The following is a 19,592-nucleotide window of genomic DNA, read 5'->3' as shown; positions in this document are numbered from 1 at the left end:
AGCTCTTAATTTAAAGAAAATAAACATAACTATCTAAAAAAAAGTTTCAAAATGAATGCATATATTTGTTTACTAGGAGGTTTCAAAAAGATAATTAATAAATCAAATCGAAAATTTTGAATGGGTGCATTCATTTTGAAACCTTTTTGTAGATAATTACATTTATTTTCTTTAAATTAAGAGTTATTTTTTAACTTCATGAATTATTTATTTTACTATTTTCCACATGTAATTATTTTATTGGGTTATCTAAGTAATAAATTATATCTCATTAAAACTATTCCACATCATCTCATTAATTTTTTTAACGGTGCTTTCATCAAATTTGTTAAAAAAAGCAATTTGAAAAAAAAATAAAGGTTGATGGCCAAAAAAATGTTCAAAAATACAACTAGAGCCATTTTGACAAAACATGTAAACATTAGTGGCCAAATTTGTCATTAAGCTAAAAAAAAGAGAGAGACTTAAAGATATTAGATTCAGACAAGATTTAGTTAGAGAGTTCTAAGCAATGAAAGTTCAATTCAAAAGGTAAGGAGAAAGTCTCATTAAGAAGAGAAACATATTGAAGCTAGGCGACCATCTAATGATGGTGGATAGAGATCAAAGAGCTTCTTGTTAGGGTTTTGAATTTAAATCAATGGAGTGTCAGGTCATTTCAAAGAAAATTAAACCATAAAGTTGAAAAAGGATGAAAAAAAAGCTTTGTTCAATGTGCTTTCTTGTTAGAGGAGGCTAGATGACGGCGAGATTTCTAGAATATAACTTTCAAATAGTTTAGTAATGAATTTATAATACTTTTAAAATTGACTGATCAAATTGTAAACTTATTAATAGTTGAGTGATTTTGGATATAATTTATCCTATAATGAGTTAATGACCACATCAAATATCTTTTAGTAGTTTAGGACCTTTTTAGATAAGCGGCGCATTTACCTGCCATTAATGTAAAAACAATGGTGACGATGAGATTAAATCCGATAACTTAAAACAAAAAGAAAATTAAACCCATTACACTAGAAATAAACACCCTTAAAAGTTGAGTAACTTGGACAGGATATTTTTTCAAATAATTTAATCAGCAATTTATAAATTTTTGATATTGAGCGAGGAAAATTTAAATATGCATTAATTGAGGGAAATTTGATCCGACCGCTCAAAATTCATCTGAGCGAAGGACGACCAAATCATTAAACGGGCATTAGGGTTTAATAAAATCGCATAACGAAAACCCTCTAGGGTTTTAGAAGCAGTTGCTTTTGGTTTTCAGTACTTTCTCCCATCAAGAAGAAATGGGTTTCTGGGGTCAGTTCTTTTATCATCTTGACCAAAACCCTTTTACTTTTCTCGCTTTAAACTCTTAAATTTTTTTTATTTTCAGATTTCATTGTTCCATTGTTTGGTTATGGTAAACAGTAGAGGAAATATTTGAGAAAATTGAATTATGATAATGGGTTTGGATCGAGGATTCTTTTGAAATTAAACCCAAGATTCATTATCGTCTTCCGGCCATTTACCAGTAACCAAACGATGCATTGCTTGTTGTATTTGTTTTTTCTTGAAACCCTCTATTTGTTCTTATAGGCTCTCTTTTTATTTTTCGTAAACCAGGAATTGAAGTTAAACCTGGAAAACCACACCCTTATCATTCTGACAATGTTCGGGGAAAGCTTCACATTACTCAGGTATATTATCCTGGTTCAGAAATTCAAAGTTAAAAGGAAAAGCCAGAGCATTTCGTTTTCTGAATTCTGGTTCATGTTGGAGTTTTCATTTTTCTTATACAATTATTAATTAGTAAAAACTGTAGCAGTAAGATTGTAGTTACATGCTTCTATGAGTTATGTTTTGAGGTTTTCTGACCCTTTATCAATGGAGCGCATTGTTTATATGGAGTTGAATAGTTGAAACATACACATAACGTATAATGGTGATTCTTAGTCAGAATTTAGGCTTCTTGTTAGTTCTCTAAATTGCTAGTCCAAATGATTTTTGGGTTCCTACTTTTGGTTTTGTTTTTCTTGATACCATGTATGTTGCATTGTTAATTTATATTATGTCGTAACACAGGCAACTTTAGGCCTTGGATCATTTAAAGAGAGGTCTGTACTTCAGTGTTCTGTCGGACACAAGAGTCCGATCATCCTGTGTTCCTTGTTACCAAATCAGAATGAGACTTGCGCCTTAGATCTTAAATTTGATGAAGATGATGATTTAGTTGCTTTCTCAGTAATTGGCCCTCAAAGCATCCACCTGTCTGGTTACTTTGTTGCTGATGATGGAGATCACCTACGAGATGAATATGAGTCGTATCCTTTTATTTAATTTCTCTTATTTGAAGAAAAGCATATTTGCATTTCATTTATTATTAAATTGCTTCATGAAAGAACTGAGAACATGGTTGAGGTGTTTATAACTCAGAACGTGACGCATATAACGTGATTTATTCATTCCTTTACTACATTATGAAGTGATTCTTATGGGGAGGATATTGCTGAGACTGAGACTGAGTCCGAAGATGAGTCCTCTGATTATGATTCTGATGAGGAGTATGGAGATGATTTCATAGATGATGATGATCTTGAGTTCTTCCATCCACCTGTCCCAAATAGTGGAGGTATTTGACATTTTGGATAGCTTTACCAGATTTCATTAAGTAGAAACTGGATCATATATGTTGCTTTTTTCTATCATGTCATGTGTACCAATCTGCAGCCGTTGAAAACTATTCTAATTTGATTTTCTTAATAATTTTGTACAGCTAGAACTTGTAAGTAATGCATGGCTAACTTGGTATGAAAAAGTATAGTCTTGTTCCCTAAATTATGACCTACTGCTTCTGGAATTTCTGTTTGTCCTGAACAATTTGAAAATTTTGGTTAAAACTGATGTGCAGAAGGTTGGCAGATGGAGAAACTTTCTCTTGTTTAAAACCTGTATATAAACATCAATGTGAAGGAAGATTCAAGAACTGTTTCATAGATGTGATGAGGATTTAGTAATTATAATTGGTTTAGCTGTTTTTCTTTAAAGATCATTCAGTGGTCAGAGTTGAAATTTTTGGTGAAATTTTATGTTTAAGCACATTATTGAAGCATTGACCAATTATGTAATTTATTATTTCACTTTGTTGATCCATTATTCGTTTTTTGAAAATTGTACATAATAGTTTCTAGATGTTCCTTATTCCATTTACAGGGTTTTTGTTGCATTTTAACCGGTAGTTGATGGGCTTTTTGCTTTCTATTCTTTTTTGAATTAACTTTAGTTGTAATCGAGGAGATCATGGATGATGAAAAACCTACAAAAGGAAATGAGGAATCTAAACGATCCAAGAGAAAGAATAAATTGACTGGCACTGAGGAACGAAAGAACTCACAGGGTCAACTTATTGTCAAGAGAGGTGCTGGTGTGACAGATTTGGAAACTGAAGATGAAGATGGCTTTCCAGTTTCTGCTTCACAAAAAAGCAAAGATGCTATTGAGCAGCCTCAACCAGAAACCGAGGAACTGAGAGAAAATTTAACTAAAGAAGACAAGAAGACAAGAAAAGATATTAGTGAAAAGAAAAGAAAAGTTAAAAACACTGATGAAGAAGGGGGGTAAGATGCCCTCAACTTAACAGTTTTTTCTAAACTTGATGTCACGGTTGTATTATTTATATCATGCAGGCAGGCTAACTTGTTAATGTTATGTTCAGTCTGTTGGTCTATGTGATTTTTATGCAAACTTTGTTAGGAAAAAGAAGAAGAAAAAGAAGCAAAAAGGAAAGGATACAGATGACATCAATGGTTTACCGGGTGATGAAGTTCAGCTTGTCAAGGAAGAGAGCCAGGATTCAGAGAAGGTAATGCCTGTTGGAAAAGAACAAGATCATCTCCATAGTGATCGGTGAGTACTCTTTTCCACTTTTGTGTATTCATAGAGAGGTGACTGCAGATAGACAGTGCCAGTCTTTTTATCTGCACGTGCATTTACTTCTTGATATTTTCCTTTCTCTAATAAAAATAAGTCATAAATATATATGCTTGATAAACAAGTATATTTATTAGTTGAAGTCTTAAGTTAAAACCTTCAGATAAAATGTAGAGAGAAGAGACTTTCGTCTCCTTAGTCTGTTGATCTGACTTTGCATAATGCTCAATTGTACTTCTTGATAGACATGTTTGAAGTCTTTCTAGTGGTAGAAACCTGGAAATGGTCTAGGATGTCAGGATATTCTCTTCTCCCTCTTTTTCTATCTAGAAATGCACCGATTGCAGTTTGCACTGTATGCTGAGGCTATGAGTTGCCATTAGCTAAATTTATATTTAGTTACCCAAACAATTACTGTATTCCTGGCAGGGCCCTTGGTTCTGAACCAGACATTGTGCCTGGTGAGAACCTCTCTGAGAAGAAAAAGAAGAAGAAGAAGACCTCCCAAGGGAATCAAGTAAGTGCAAATGCATCAGTTTCACAAAGTGGAGATAAGGATACTTCCACTTTGAAGTCTGAAGAGAAACAAACTGCTGGCAAATCTTCTCAAGTGAGAACCTTTCCGAATGGATTGGTTGTCCAAGAGTTAGCAATGGGCAAACCAGATGGTAAAAGAGCATCCCGTGGGAAGCAGGTTATTCTTTCTCCACTAAGTTTTCAATTAATGAATTTTCCCCTCTTAAGAAAAATAACTTTAGTTCTTTCTTCTATTTTTTTGCAATCATGAATTCTGTAATCATATTTTGGATATTTTCTGAAGGGAATGGATAGAAGATTGCCTGAAAAGAGAATGGAGCTTGTATAATAAATTTAATAGATATTTCAATTAGTCATGTGATGTGATTTTGGGTCATATTTGATGACAAGATTATGTGTATTATTTTGCATACATTTTACTTGGATTGAGTTGGAGATTCTTACCCTAGTTTGTTCTTTCGGTTCAGGTTAGTGTCCATTACATTGGGAAGCTTCAGAAGAATGGAAAAATTTTTGATTCCAATGTGGGAAGGGCCCCCTTTAAATTTCGCCTAGGTACTATGACATTTTACAGCTTATAAAATACTAAACTTGGCTTTTCTTTTTGTCGGAGAACTTTTGTTTAGTTAATTGATTTTTAAATATTTTGGGTTGGTTTTATAGGCGTAGGAGAAGTCATCAAAGGATGGGATGTTGGTGTCGAAGGTATGTAATTGAACCGTTAACAATTTATTATGTTTGTTCTTGTTATTTTAACTCATTTGTCAAAGCATTTATGCATATCTGGAATGTACATTGGCCACAGGCATGCGTGTTGGGGATAAAAGAAAACTCGTAATTCCACCAGCAATGGGGTATGTACATTATGCTTTTGTAAATTAGTTGTGAATGTTGGTAAGACTTGTAACCAGCAATCAAGATTGTTTAAATGAAAATTTTGTCATGCAGTTATGGTTCTAAGGGTGCTGGCGGTAGGATACCTCCGAATGCATGGCTCGAGTTTGATGTTGAGTTGGTTGGAGTTCGGTGATTAGTCTAGCCTCTACTGAGCTATGAATTATTATTTTTGTACTGCTTGAGTGATCATCAATGAGCAAGAAAAGAAAACAGTATCTAGTTGTGTTGCAATTTTAAATTTCATCCAATATTGTCCTAATTGAATTTTTCTGCAGAAAGTAGTGATTTGTGTCTACTGCATAGATCAAATTTTGTTCGTTTGTGCCATTATTTGTGTTTATGTTTAGTAAGAACTAAGAAAATGGAGGGTTTCTTTTAGTAATTGGTTTGAGATTTTGTTTTTATAGTCTTAAACCAGTATTTTAGTTTTAGTTTTGTTTCGTTCAAAATTTTGATGTGTTTTGATCTGTTTCGGTCAATAATGATTGGTAACGGCACAGGTTGGTTTTTATAAAAAGATTTTAATTTTTTTTTATTTTGACTATTTTTAGAGTTCATATTATATTTAATAAAATATAATAATTTAATTAAGTAATTGAATCTAATTAATAATTTTAAATTTTAAATTTGTAGATAAATATAGTTTTGTGTATGTAATTGTGGGACATAGGTGATGTAAATCGAAACACAAGGATATTAGTATATATCAAAAGCAAATATTATGCATGGTAATTACCTTGCTCGAAAATGGAGACATGGATTTTGTCAAAAGGAAAAGTGCACATATGTTAACCAGGCAAAATAGTGTCAATAATTAAATGTGGTTGGTGTTTCACTGTACTTGGTATTTGATTTTTTTTTATTTTCTTTTAACTGAAATCGAATTAGGTTATTATTGAACTGTACTAAATTAGATTAGATTTTGAGTTTTCATATTATCTTTGGGCTTTTATGATTTTGAATTATATTTAGATAAAATTATTTTTGGATTTGAATTTTTAGACTTTAATTAGATTAAAAAAAATTGTTTTATGGTTTTTACACTGTTTGGTAAATCAAATTTTTTTCAGTTATACATAAAATTTCAATTAATATATTTATTTTAAAAAATAATTTGTAAAATCTATAATTATAAATGTTTATTAAAAATCTAATTAAATTTTAACTTAATTACTTTCAATTTTCACTCACATAATTAAATATTTAATTATTTATATTTTATAACTCTTAATGTGTAATAACAAAAAAAAAAACACTCGTTAATAATGATAACTAAAACAACAATAATAATAGAAAAAAGAACCGTACATAATAAGTAAAAAAAACACTTGAATTCTTAGAAGTTTTAATGAATAAACAATGAATTCATGATAGATTGACACTCAAATTAAATTTAAGTTTTATTTTTTATTTAATTATAAAATATGTAAAAGCATAATAAAAACTTATATTTAGAATTTAGAAGTAATAGTTTTTGTTTTGGGTTTTAAATGGGTTTATATATTGGACTTATATATACAAAAAATATTAGATTTTTTTTGAAAATTTTAAACGGTTTTTTTGAACTTTTTGGTATCTAATGGAATAAACCAAAATTGAACCAACTTGATGCTATTCAATGACATCATCTAATTCAAACCGAACTATAAAAATGTTAAAGTGAACAAAATTACCGATTCGGATCGATTTCTCAATTTAGTCGGGTTTTTTTTTCTTACCCTACTTCCATGCACCTTTCTCCAATGTATTCTAATTTTCATCAATGTATTCCCTTAACGTGATTATACATAGGTTTAAGTGAAAAATTGGCTTTAACTATATTGTTTTTCCATTTAAGTACCAAAAAAACCTAAACTTTGAACCATTTACTTCTGTTAAAAGAATTTTCACCAGACAATTAAATCATGACAAGTGGAAAAACATAATTAAAATTAATATTCTCTTTCTTCCATCTCTCCCCTCTTCCCCCCCTTTTTTTTCATCTTCTTCTTCCTCCTCTCATTGAATCACCAGCTTCAATACCAACCAACCACACCATCATTATATATTTTGTCCATCGACAGAAATACACAAATTCAAGAACACTTTTAGAAAAGAAAAGAAGAGAAAACTGAAAACCCTTCAACATGAATGCTAGTAAATTAACAAAAATACATATTCAAGCCTTTTTGTTGGTTCCGTCTCTTCACATTCCCTAAAGTAGATTTGTTAGGATGATTACCATCACCGACCCAAATCCCAAATGGATTTGGACAGGGTTGTAATGAGCTCGCAGGATGAGCTCGCAGGTCGAGCTCGCTCTCTTTCGAGGTTACACGTGCATAAGACCTTATAAACATGTTTGAGTCTAGAATAGGATATGTGCCTCTATGCATGAAGCCTACCTGGCATGTCGTGTCAATGACAATACCCATATCATATAAATATACAAGTACCACTACCTGAGAGAGAGAAAAACACTCAACAATTTGGTGCGGTGAACGTGGAGACTTTTTTATCTTCGAATTTTCAGTTTGTAAGAAACAAAAATGGCTCATCCTATTGAAAATTTTCCCATCAATTTTTTCACCGGAAAACTTGGAGTCTATAGTGCAAGAAATCAACTTAGTGAAGCAGACTTATTTGTTGGTTGGTTTGCTGATCGACTGGAAAATTTAGGTAATTCAACTCGTACAGGAGCCTCGAACTCGCTTGACTTAAATATCCCTTCTAGTCAAGGATTGTCACTCCCCTCTGATCAGGAAATGCCTCAACAATAATTTTTTTCTCTTCAAAAGCATATAAGATTAATGAAGGAGCAGATGGCCCTACAAAATGTAAGATTTGAGCAACAACGAACATTTCAACAAGAGTTGTTGAGGCAAAATGACGAGCTAAGGAAAAAGGTACAATCTGGTAATTCCAATCTTCATATTAGTAATGGCATGCATGAGAAAGGTCTTGCAGTGCATGCAAAACCATGGCGGAATGAGATGGATGCCTTACGTAGAGATGTACGAGCTTTGCATCCTAAATCTCAGGACATGGATTGGTTATTTTGTTTTAACAATCCACTAGCTTTTAAGATTGCAAATGTAAACTTACAAGTTGATTTTAAGGTCCCTAAGGAAATGTTTAAAGGTAGTAGGGATCCTCGAGCACATCTCATGTAGTAAAATGATTATATGAATGTGTTAGGAGCTTTCGATGCTGCGAAGTGTAAGGCTTTTTCAACAAACCTAAAAGGAAGTGCAAAGGTTTGGTATTTATCCCTCCCACAAAGTTCCATCCAAAGCTTTTCACAATTGGTTCAGATGTTTTTGGGGAGGTTTTGGGCACATAGGACGATAATGAGTGCGCCTATAGGCTTGATGCCTGTCAAATAAATAGAAGGGGAAAACTTGCAAGATTATATCAAACGTTTTCATGCGGCAACGTTGAATACAAAAAATTTGGAGGACCAGTGGGCCATAGATGCTTTAATCATGAGAGTTTTAAATGAGTACATGCAATACTCATTCACTGATAACAGGCCGTAGAGCTTGGCAGATTTATATAAGTGGGCTAACAAGCTTGTTGAGGTGAAGGCTCGTGGTACTTTCCAAAGGGATGACAGGCATTCGAGGAACATAGAGGGAGTTCATAGTCTCCAAAGATCGTCTTCTCAGACTCTGCATGTACAAGGTGGGGGACAACAAAAGGGACAATCACGAAATGAGTCATCCAGGGTGTTTCAAAGGTCTCAGCCTTAACACGCGAGGAGGTATCCTCCTTGTGGTAAATTTGAGACTTATACTCCTTTGAATGCTACACGTGCCTATATCCTTAGCCAGGTAAAGAGTCTTGGCATATTGTCAACTCCACCTATGAGGCACAATGCAAGAAGGTCGAGCTCGAAGGATAGGTGTGCTTTCCACGAAAATGGAGGGACATAAGGATAAAGATTGTTCTTTCTTAAAATACACTATAGATGAGGCAATCAGGAATGGTGAACTCAAAGATTTTCTGACTTAGAATATTGATCAACTAGGGTAGAGTGCAATGACTGAGGCTAAAGGTAAGCAAAAGGTGAGAGGAACTATTCATGTGATAATTAGGACAAATAAGGACTGGGCGACCTCCAATGCGAAGAGGAAGGCTCAACTTAGGAGTGTTATATCGATTAGCTCACCAAAGAGGTTGCATCAACAAGAAGAATGGAGGGTGGACTTTAGTAACGAAGACGACAAATTATTTTATGACAAGGAAGGAAACAATCCGATGGTTGTGTCAGTAGCTATTGTAGGTTTAAAGGTAAAAAAGGATACTAGTTGATATAGTGGCAGTGCTGTTGAGGTGTTAACATGGGACGCCTATCAGAAAATAGGGTTGAAGGAGCAAGCATTGAAAAAGGCGAGCTCGTTGTATAGTTTTGCGAACCATCCTATTAAGGTAAAGGGTTGTATCACTTTACCTATTATCTTGGGGGATGGCGAGCACACCACGAATATGTTAAGTTTTTTGTGGTTGATCATTCCATGGCATACAACACTATTTTCAGGCATCCCATAATGAGAATGGCTAAGATGATGGTGGCTACGTTCTGCATGAAGATTAAATTTCCTACAAAAAATGAGCTTCATGTAATCTGATCAGCGAACAGCCAGGCAGTGCCACATTTATCAATACAGCAAACGCATGAACACATACAACAAGGACAAAGCTCGCAACATGCAAACACAGATAGTCAGGTTTTGGATTTTGACAGTTTGGATGCAATGAGTGAGGAAAGAGTTAAGAAACTAGAAGCAACAGAAGCTATGGAAACTTTGCAATTATTTTATGATGATACAAACAAGATAGTGAGAATTTCGTTAACATTAGCAGCAAAGGAAAAGGAATATTTAACTCATTGCCTAAAGGCAAATTCTGATGTTTTTGCATGGTCAGCCGCGAATATTCCTAGGGTGGACCCTCAAGTAATTTTTCACAACTAAAATGTTCTTCCTGAGATTAAATCGGTTAAACAGAAGAAAAGAAAGTTTGCTCCACAAGTGGTTGAAGTTATAATGCAAGAAGTGGGAAAACTATTGTCAGTAGGATTCATCAGAGAGGTCGCGTACCCTGATTGGGTTTCGAATGTGGTGATGGTGAAGAAGAATAATGGTAAGTGGAGGGTGTGTAATGACTTTACCAACCTTAACAAAACTTGCTTTAAGAATAGTTTTCCCTTACCTTCGATTGATAGGTTGGTTGATGCGTCCTCGGGGCATAAGTTTATGAGTTTTATGGATGCTTTCTCAGGCTATAATTAGATATCTAAGGCCCCAGAGGATCAAGATAAGGCAACCTATGTTACTGAGGAGGGCCTTTTTTACTATCAGGTCATGGCTTTCGGTTTGGAGAACGCATGTGCAACCTACCAAAGGCTGGTGAACAGAATTTTTTAGGAGCAGATCGGACGGAGTATTGAAGTTTATATTGATGATATGTTGGTAAAAAGTTCTACTTTGAAAGGGTATGTTAGAGATCTATTAGAGACATTCGCAGTTCTACAAGCTCACAACATGAAGCTTAATCCTAAAAAATATGCTTTTGGTGTTGGCAAATTTTTGGGTTTCATGGTCTCAGAGAAGGAAATTAAAGTTAATCTGAGAAGATTCGTGTCATCCTGGATATGCCTCCCCTGAAGACAATTAAAGATATACAACGTTTGACGGGGAGAGTGGTCCCACTTAATAGATTTGTTTCCAGAATGCAGATAAATGTTTACCCTTCTTCAACGCCTTGAGAACTTTTTCTTGGACTGAAGAGTGCCAAGTAGCTTTTGAAAGACTCAAGGAATACTTCACATCCCCACCACTGTTGATGTCACCTCACGTAGGAGATGATTTATATGCTTATTTGGCGACCTCGGAGGAGACGGTTGTGATTGTTTTAATCAGGGCAGAAGGAGCTTGTCAGTACTCGATTTATTATGTCAGTAAATTAGTGCAAAACAGGGAGAAAAGGTATTCAAAAAAATAAAAACTTATTTTTTCTCTAATTGTTGCAACTCACAAATTACGTCCCTACTTTCAAGCTCATCCTATTGCTGTTATAAAGAATCAACCCATTAAGGATATAATGTCCAAAGCTGACACTTTAGAAAGGATGACAAAGTGGGGAATCGAGTTAGTCAAGTTCCGTGTGGAGTACGCTCCGAGAACAGTGGTAAAGGGTCAGATTTTTGTTGACTTTATGGTGGAATGTTCTTTTGAGAAGCCTGATAATCTTACAAGTAATTTATAATTTGAAATATTAATTCATGAATAGTTAATAAAATTAAATATGTTTGGTGTTTATTGTCTCTTAATAAGACTCATAATAACTATGTGTTCAGCCTACTGTCTTTTATGGTAACTTAGGACAAATGCACGTTCTGTTCTAATTTTTTTTCCATTTGTTATGTGAAATATAGTAGTTAGTTCGCCACAGGGGGTGTGGCTGATAACTTAAAGAGTTGGATAGTTTACATTGATGGCTTTACGAAACAGATGGGGTCAGGGGTAGGAGTGCTTCTAATTGACCCTGATAAAAATGAGTGGCAATATGGACTCTCTTTCGATTTCTAGATATCCAATAATGTTGTAGAGTATGAAGCACTAATATCAAGATTGTAGTTAGCTCGTCAGCTTGGAGCGGATGAACTAATTGCGCATACTGATTTGCAGTTAATAGCTAAGCAGATGAATGGTGAATATGAAGTAAAGGAATCAATTTTGAAAAAATACCATTCCATAGCAGCTCAGCTACTCACAGGATTCAATAAAGTACAAGTAAAACAACTATCAAGAAAAGACAACACTTGGGCAAATGTGTTGTCAAAATTATCATCATCTATTGTCATCAAACAAAGGGGAAAATTTTTGATAGAATATAGAGATGTCCTGAGCTATGATATCCCACAAATTTTTAGCTTGGATCAAGAAGAAACATGGATGACCCCCATTATCCAAACATTGCAATGTGAGGAAAATCATCTTGATAAGAAAGGGATCGCTAAATTACAACATAAGGTTGCGATGTATGACATTATTATTTATATCTTGAATACTTGTGAATTAGTATAGTATCCCAATACTGGTTGATTAATGACTATTAGTTAGTGAATTATTCCATTCTTGGTTGATTAAAATAATTTTTTTTATTGTGTAATTGTTAGGTATACCCTTTTAGAGGGTGTACTATATAGAAATAGATATTCCCAACCATTGATGTGATGCTTAACACTCTTAGAGACAATGTTATGAAGGAGATTCACGAAAGAATTTGTAGTGACCATTTGATTGGCAGACTTCTCGCCAAAAAGTTTTTAGGTAGGGATACTACTGGCCAATAGTATAAAAGGATGCATATCATAAGGTTCACACTTGTGATTCTTGTCAGAGATATGCTCAAGTATAATGACTACCAGCACAACCTTTGCAGATTATGTCGGGCCCTTAGCCATTCACAACTTGGGAAATTGATATTCTGGGCCCATTTTCGATAGCTACAACGCAAATGAAGTTCATAGTGTTTGATGTAGATTATTTTACTAAATGGGTAGAAGTTGAAGCCTTAGCTTCAATTACAGAAAAACAAATGGAATCCTTTCTTTGGAAGTCTATTGTGTGTATATTCTGTAACACCTCAAAATAGGGCCTAGGAGTTTTAGGGGTATTTTAGGGATTTTGGCCTATATGAGCTCAGAATTTCATAAGATTGGTACTCGATAGTTTTCCAACTAGGGCATCTTAACTATCAAATCAATTTTCAAAAAAGTGTTATAGAAACCCTTCATTTTGAAAAGGATGGATTTGTAATAAAGTTAAAATAGTAGGCATTTATGTTCCAGTTTTACCATTTTGTAAAATTGAACCTATTTTATCCCCTTCAACATGTTTTTCACCTCTGTTTCTTTTTGCTTCAAGTTTGTGCCGCCCCTTGTTATTCCCTTTGCTTTTTCCATTGATTTTTGAGTCTCTAATCACAATACATTGATTTTGTATCATTCCTAAGTCATTTTCCATCATAAACCTTCAAGAAAAACACCCAAAAACTCCATAGATTTCATCATCTTCTTCAAACGTGAGGTTTTCATATTTTTGTCAAAATTTATTCATTCTTCCGTCAAAGGTAATCATTCATGTCACCATCAATTTTTAATGTTATTTAGACTTTAGAACTAAATTATTATCCCTCGAATTGCATATTTTAAATAAAAGCCGAAAATCAAGCTATTAATGGTGGATTTTGGGATTTTGCATAAAAACTTGGTTTCAAAGTGTTTTTCAACTTGTTCTAGAATTATTAGAAGGTTTTCAAACTTATCCTAAAGTTTCGTTAATGATTTCTCATGTTTTAATGAATTTTACGAAAATTGCCTAAAAGATGTCGAAAAATGTCGTTACCATAAATTGAGTAGATTTTTCTAGTTTGAAGGTTACGAATTAGGCGTAGATGAATAATTGGATGAACACAACTGATTTTAAGCAAAAAGGTTGAGTATAGATCGAGGTATTGGTATATAAAGTTTGTTATTATAAATAGTTTAAGTTACATGGGGACTTAGCTTAAAGCTTGTGTTTTAGTCAGTTTGAGTGAATATTTGGTTGATGTTTGACAGTGGTTATTGTGTGGTTATATGTGTTAAGCTTCAGATTCATTAAAGATTACTACGAGCTAGAGAACGTTAATTGAGCTTTCGATTTTCGACAAAAGCATAAAAGGGTGAGTGTATAGAATTGCTACTCATAAACACGAGTCGTGTGATAGTTGGGAATTTAGACGTAGCCTAAACCCCTACTCTAAATTCTGAGTGGAAGTTTTCTTGAACTATACCCATCTTGTGGTTATGTGGTTATATAATGTGAATAGTAGGTGATATATGGACATGGTGCTTATTGTGTAAAGTGCAATTATGCACATGGGATAAATGTGTGATATATATGTTATATGACTATGCTAGTGTCTTGCAAAAATTGCTAATATGTAGTGTCAGTGCACGGTTATTCGGTAAGTAATTATGCGGTTTTTTTCGGATATTTTGGCCTTGTGATCTTAGAACCATTAGATATAGTTGGCATGCCATAGGATTGTGGGTACTCACTTATACGTATAGAGATTTTTAGGCGTTGAGGCCCTGGGACATGTTAGAAGGATAAGGGAATGCGAGCTAAGCTCCATTCAACGGGACATGTGAGGGGAAATAAGGAGAGTGTTAGCTATACGCTTCACTTATGGGACATGATTGACTCTACGAGTCTATGTGGTGTAAACAGATCCGTGTATCCAATGTGTGATGATAGAGCTCAGTCATGTTTCATAGTCCAAGTGCCATTTTATCTTATTTTATTTTATTTTATCTTTTATTATATAATTGTGTGGAATATGTTCTATGCTTGAATGATTATATGTGCTACGAAAAGACTCCTAGACTATGCATGTTTTAATATTAGATGATGCTAGACTTAAGAATGTGCTATTTGTGAATAAATGACTGATTGTGTAGCATGATGACATGTTTATGTTGTGGTTATTTTATCCATTCACTAAGCCTACAAAATCTCATTCCCCTCATTTTAAAGTTTGCAAATTAGTGTCGTCACGGTGTGGGCAGTGTGGTTTCCAAGGGAGTGATCCAAGGAAGGTTGGTGATTTTTATAGGTGCTTTATTATTTTCATTTGCTTTGGGGAGATAGGCAATGTGGTCGAATCTGTTTGAGCTGTTGATTTTTGGATGTTTGAGTTGGCTTACGTGAATTTCATGTTATTATTTATGTTAGAGTACTTAGTCTTTGATGTTAGCATGACACTTAGCCTTTGATGTTAGCATGATGACAATTGTTCGGACTCGATTTTGGTGTTCTATACTATCGATTAATCCGTATGAATGATTATTGGACTTAACACATGATACATGTTGTTTAGGAATTATTTGAGGTAAGTTAATTGCATTCCTATGCTGTAAATTTAGCTCTAGTAGCAGAGGTATCGATATTGGGCTTTAAAAATCGATACCTTTGTGAATTAATATGTACAGGAAACAGAATGGAGATTTGGTATCGATACCCTTTTACGAGTATCGATACTCGGGAAAGAAATATTGATAATTGGTTCGGAGGTACCGATAATTTTTGACAGATGGGTTTTTGAATCAAGAAACAGAATGCTCAATTGGTATTGTTTTCACAAGTGGTATCGATACCACAAGAGGGAAACATCAATACCTGATTATCAATATCGATACCTACAGACATCTTTGTGGAATTTTGCTACTTGACCATTATGCATGACTCTGGGTGTTTGTATGATCGATCAACGAAATATTTGCATATAATAATGAAAATTAATCATTTAAATGTAATAAAACTAGATCGACATAACAAAAGACATTTGATTTATTGAATCTAGCTTTCTATTTAATGTAAATGAGACGAGATGGTGGTGTGGCATCCCGTATTCAGGCCTGGCGACCAGGCCGGGTACAGGGTGTTACAAATTCGACATCCCTCACTTAATCATAACAGATAATGAAACATAATTCCAAGAGAAATTTAAAATTTTTTATAAGGATTTACAAATTGCTTTGGCCTAAAGCTCTGTCAAGACTCCTCAAACAAATGGTCAAGTAGAGGCCATGAATAAGAAAATTCTAATAGCCTTGAAAAAGAAGGTTGATGATGCCAAAGGCGCTTGGATATAGGAAGTGCCAAGAATTATTTGGGCCTTGCAAACCTCGCCTCACACGCGACTAGGGACACTACGTTTTCATTTGTTTATAGAGCAGAAGTAGTGATTCTTGCTAAGATAGGTATGCGCTCGCATAGAACATTACATTTTAATGAAAGTGCTAATCAATAGGCCATGAGATTTAGCCTGGATCTCGTTGATGAAATTAGAGAAACAACAGAATCCAGGGCTGTTACACAAGCTCAACAAGTAGCTCGCTATTATAATTCTAAAGTGGAAAACAAATTCAAGTGGGTGATCTTGTTCTCAAAAATACCGAGGCTAGTCTTCTAGTAGTGCTGCAGGGAAAGATGGCTCCAAGCTAGAAAGGACCCCACAATGTGATAGAAAAATAGATTATGGAGCCTACAAGTTAGCAAAAATGGAGGGTCCTATTCTACCATGAACATGGAATGCTCGCCATTTGAAGAAGTATTATGTATGAACAAATTCTTTTCTTTAATAAAGAAGTATTATTTAAAAATGTTGATATTATGAAGGTTAATTGAATTAAGATCACAACCTAAATTTTCTTGAGTTAATTTATTTAAAATCGCAACTCTTAAAATAGCTGTAATACCCCGTTTTTCAATAGTGTTAGAAACAGTAGTTTCGGGGCCACAAATTCGATGAGAAATTTTGTAAAAATTATTATTTATTTATGAGTCAAATATGGTATTAAAATGAATGTTGAATTGACAATTTATGTTATATGGATGAATAATTAGGTTTAAGTGGTAAGACCCTAAAGTCAAGTGGTTTTAAAAATTAAGGTATAGGGACCTCAATTTTATAAAACCTAGCCGTAAATTTTATTTAAATGTTTATGGAGTATTATTAAGGAACTTTCGTTAAGAAATTTTGATGTTTAATGGGTTAATTTGATGAAAAGGACTAAATCATAAAAAGTGTAAAAGTTGAGTTCTACTTGTTAAAAGGGTCAAATGGCTATGAAAATTTTAATTAAATGGACTTACTTGGTAATTATACCAATCATGAAGCTAGTGGACATTTATCGACATAAAATTAAGTGATTTAATGTTAATAGGGAAGGTTAAATAAGTAATTTAATTACTAAGTAAAGTAAAACAAGGTAAAAGATGGTATCATCTTCTTAGTTGAGAATCACAGTAGAAATTAAAGAACAAAAACACCATTTTTAGGGTTTGGAGCATTTGACCAAGTTCTTTTGCTTGCCTGTAAATGATTTTGATCCCGTTTTTAATGATTTCTATGTTTTTGAAGTCGTTGTAGCTTAATCTAGCTAGCCTGGAGGTTAATTTGTAAAGTTTTTAAATGTTTAGAATTGTACCATGGATGAAATTGTGATGTTCTTGAAATTTTATGGTAGAATCTTAAGCTTGGTTGCTAGATAAGACTTTTTTGTAAAGTGAGTCTTGGTAATTTTAATGTTTAAGGACTAATATGTGGAAATAGTAAAAGTACAAGGATTTAATGTGTAATAATAGAAAATATAGGCTGTAGTAATGTTCCAATAAATTCGGCTAAGCTTAAAATTGAGTAAAAATGGTTAATTTGCATGTTTTAGGCTCAGGGACTAAATTGAATAAAAGTAAAATATTGGGGAAATTTTGTAAAAATGTCAAAATTAGCTTAATTGCATAAAATGAATTGGTTTTGCTGCCTAAATTAATAAATTGAATGAAAATATTAAGTTAGATCAAGAACGAATAGGAAATCGATGAGAAGAGAAAATTACCAAATAGCCCTTGTATTCAGTCATTGCTGTAATTTAGCCAGGTAAGTTCGTATAAATTGTATTTGGTATAATGTTGTTTAAATCGAATGCTTATTGTGTTTTTTAATGTAAATCAATTAATATACCAATGTAACGAGGCAATTATGAATTGACGGATGTCGAGTCCCGGTTGAACCTTAGGAATTCGTAGGATTCAAATGACATGTCATTAGGGATTTCATGTTTCGAGTGCTGGGCTTGAATTTCTTACCGATGGCTGAGGCCCTGCGTTTGTAAAGTGAGTCTTGGTAATTTTAATGTTTAAGGACTAATATGTGGAAATAGTAAAAGTACAAGGATTTAATGTGTAATAATAGAAAATATATGCTGTAGTAATGTTCCAATAAATTCGGCTAAGCTTAAAATTGAGTAAAAATGGTTAATTTGCATGTTTTAGGCTCAGGGACTAAATTGAATAAAAGTAAAATATTGGGGAAATTTTGTAAAAATGTCAAAATTAGCTTAATTGCATAAAATGAATTGGTTTTGCTGCCTAAATTAATAAATTGAATGAAAATATTAATTTAGATCAAGAACGAATAGGAAATCGATGAGAAGAGAAAATTACCAAATAGCCCTTGTATTCAGTCATTGCTGTAATTTAGCCAGGTAAGTTCGTATAAATTGTATTTGGTATAATGTTGTTTAAATCGGATGCTTATTGTGTTTTTTTAATGTAAATCAATTAATATACCAATGTAACGAGGCAATTATGAATTGACGGATGTCGAGTCCCGGTTGAACCTTAGGAATTCGTAGGATTCAAATGACATGTCATTAGGGATTTCATGTTTCGAGTGCTGGGCTTGAATTTCTTACCGATGGCTGAGGCCCTGCGTTTGTTGTGGATACTCCACAGCTCGTGTGAGCAATATCATGTAGCGTACATTCTGACCCACAGCTCGTATGAGCAAGCCCATTTCACAGCTCGTGTGAACAATGATGTAAAGGAAATGTTACGATTATATGTTTACGCACACTTCGTGCAAGCTTTCCCGAGTATCCGATGATATTGTAAATTGTTCAACGGGCATGAAAAGGAAAGGAAATGGTAAGTGTTCAAATGAAATATATCATGTACTTATGAAAAGGAAATGGTGATTTAAATGGTATGAACAAATATCTAAGTTACTTGTTATGGATGAACTCATTTGAACCATGTATAAATGCACTAACTTGTAGATTGATGATATTGTTTAGGCTTATGTCAAGCTTGTGGTTATGGTTGATTTTCATGCTTATGCTTTGTACTATGCAAATGAAACGGGTAAGAAAAGGAATGGAACGGTAAGTGACTAACTGGAAAGGTTCATATTTATATGAAAAGATTGATTCTTATGTAATGTGTCTTATGAGATCTATTTATGATATAAATGAGTTTATATAATTCTCAATGAATCTAATAACATGTGAGCTTGATGATGCTTGAATAGGCTTATATTAAACTCATGGTATTGGAAACGGTAAGTAAGCAAATGGAATAAAACATGATCGTATGGTAACGATGATGAATTAAAATGTTATGTTTATATATAAATGGTTGATTTCATATGTATCATGAACAAGTATGCTAACTTGTAAGTTTAATGGTGTTGCATAGGCTTTATTAATCTTATGGCATTGGTAAAGGTTTATACAATTTTGTAAAGTTCATTATTGAAATGGTATATTATGCTTAAAGTTTTTACGAGCTTACTAAGCATTCATTACTTACATCGTTATTTTCCTTTACTTTACAAATTATCGGAAGCTCGATCGGTTGGAAGTTCAT

General features: G+C 33.6%; 1 protein-coding gene across 1 annotated transcript; it reads left to right on the top strand.

The window, feature by feature from the left end:
- Positions 1-1,152: 1,152 nt before the first annotated feature.
- LOC107892041 (peptidyl-prolyl cis-trans isomerase FKBP53) lies at positions 1,153-5,727 on the top strand. The gene is made up of 11 exons (XM_016817008.2): positions 1,153-1,305; positions 1,612-1,685; positions 2,071-2,309; positions 2,472-2,617; positions 3,269-3,602; positions 3,739-3,891; positions 4,345-4,609; positions 4,920-5,007; positions 5,116-5,157; positions 5,258-5,306; positions 5,401-5,727. The coding sequence occupies exons 1-11, from the start codon at positions 1,293-1,295 to the stop codon at positions 5,480-5,482; spliced, it is 1,485 nt and encodes a 494-aa protein (XP_016672497.1). The 5' UTR covers positions 1,153-1,292; the 3' UTR covers positions 5,483-5,727.
- The last annotated feature ends 13,865 nt before the right edge of the window (positions 5,728-19,592 follow it).

The sequence above is a fragment of the Gossypium hirsutum genome, chromosome D09 (assembly GCF_007990345.1).
Source record: "Gossypium hirsutum isolate 1008001.06 chromosome D09, Gossypium_hirsutum_v2.1, whole genome shotgun sequence".
NCBI lineage: Eukaryota > Viridiplantae > Streptophyta > Magnoliopsida > Malvales > Malvaceae > Gossypium > Gossypium hirsutum.
Note: the sequence above shows the minus strand (reverse complement) of the source record. Positions and strands in the feature narration are given on the sequence as shown.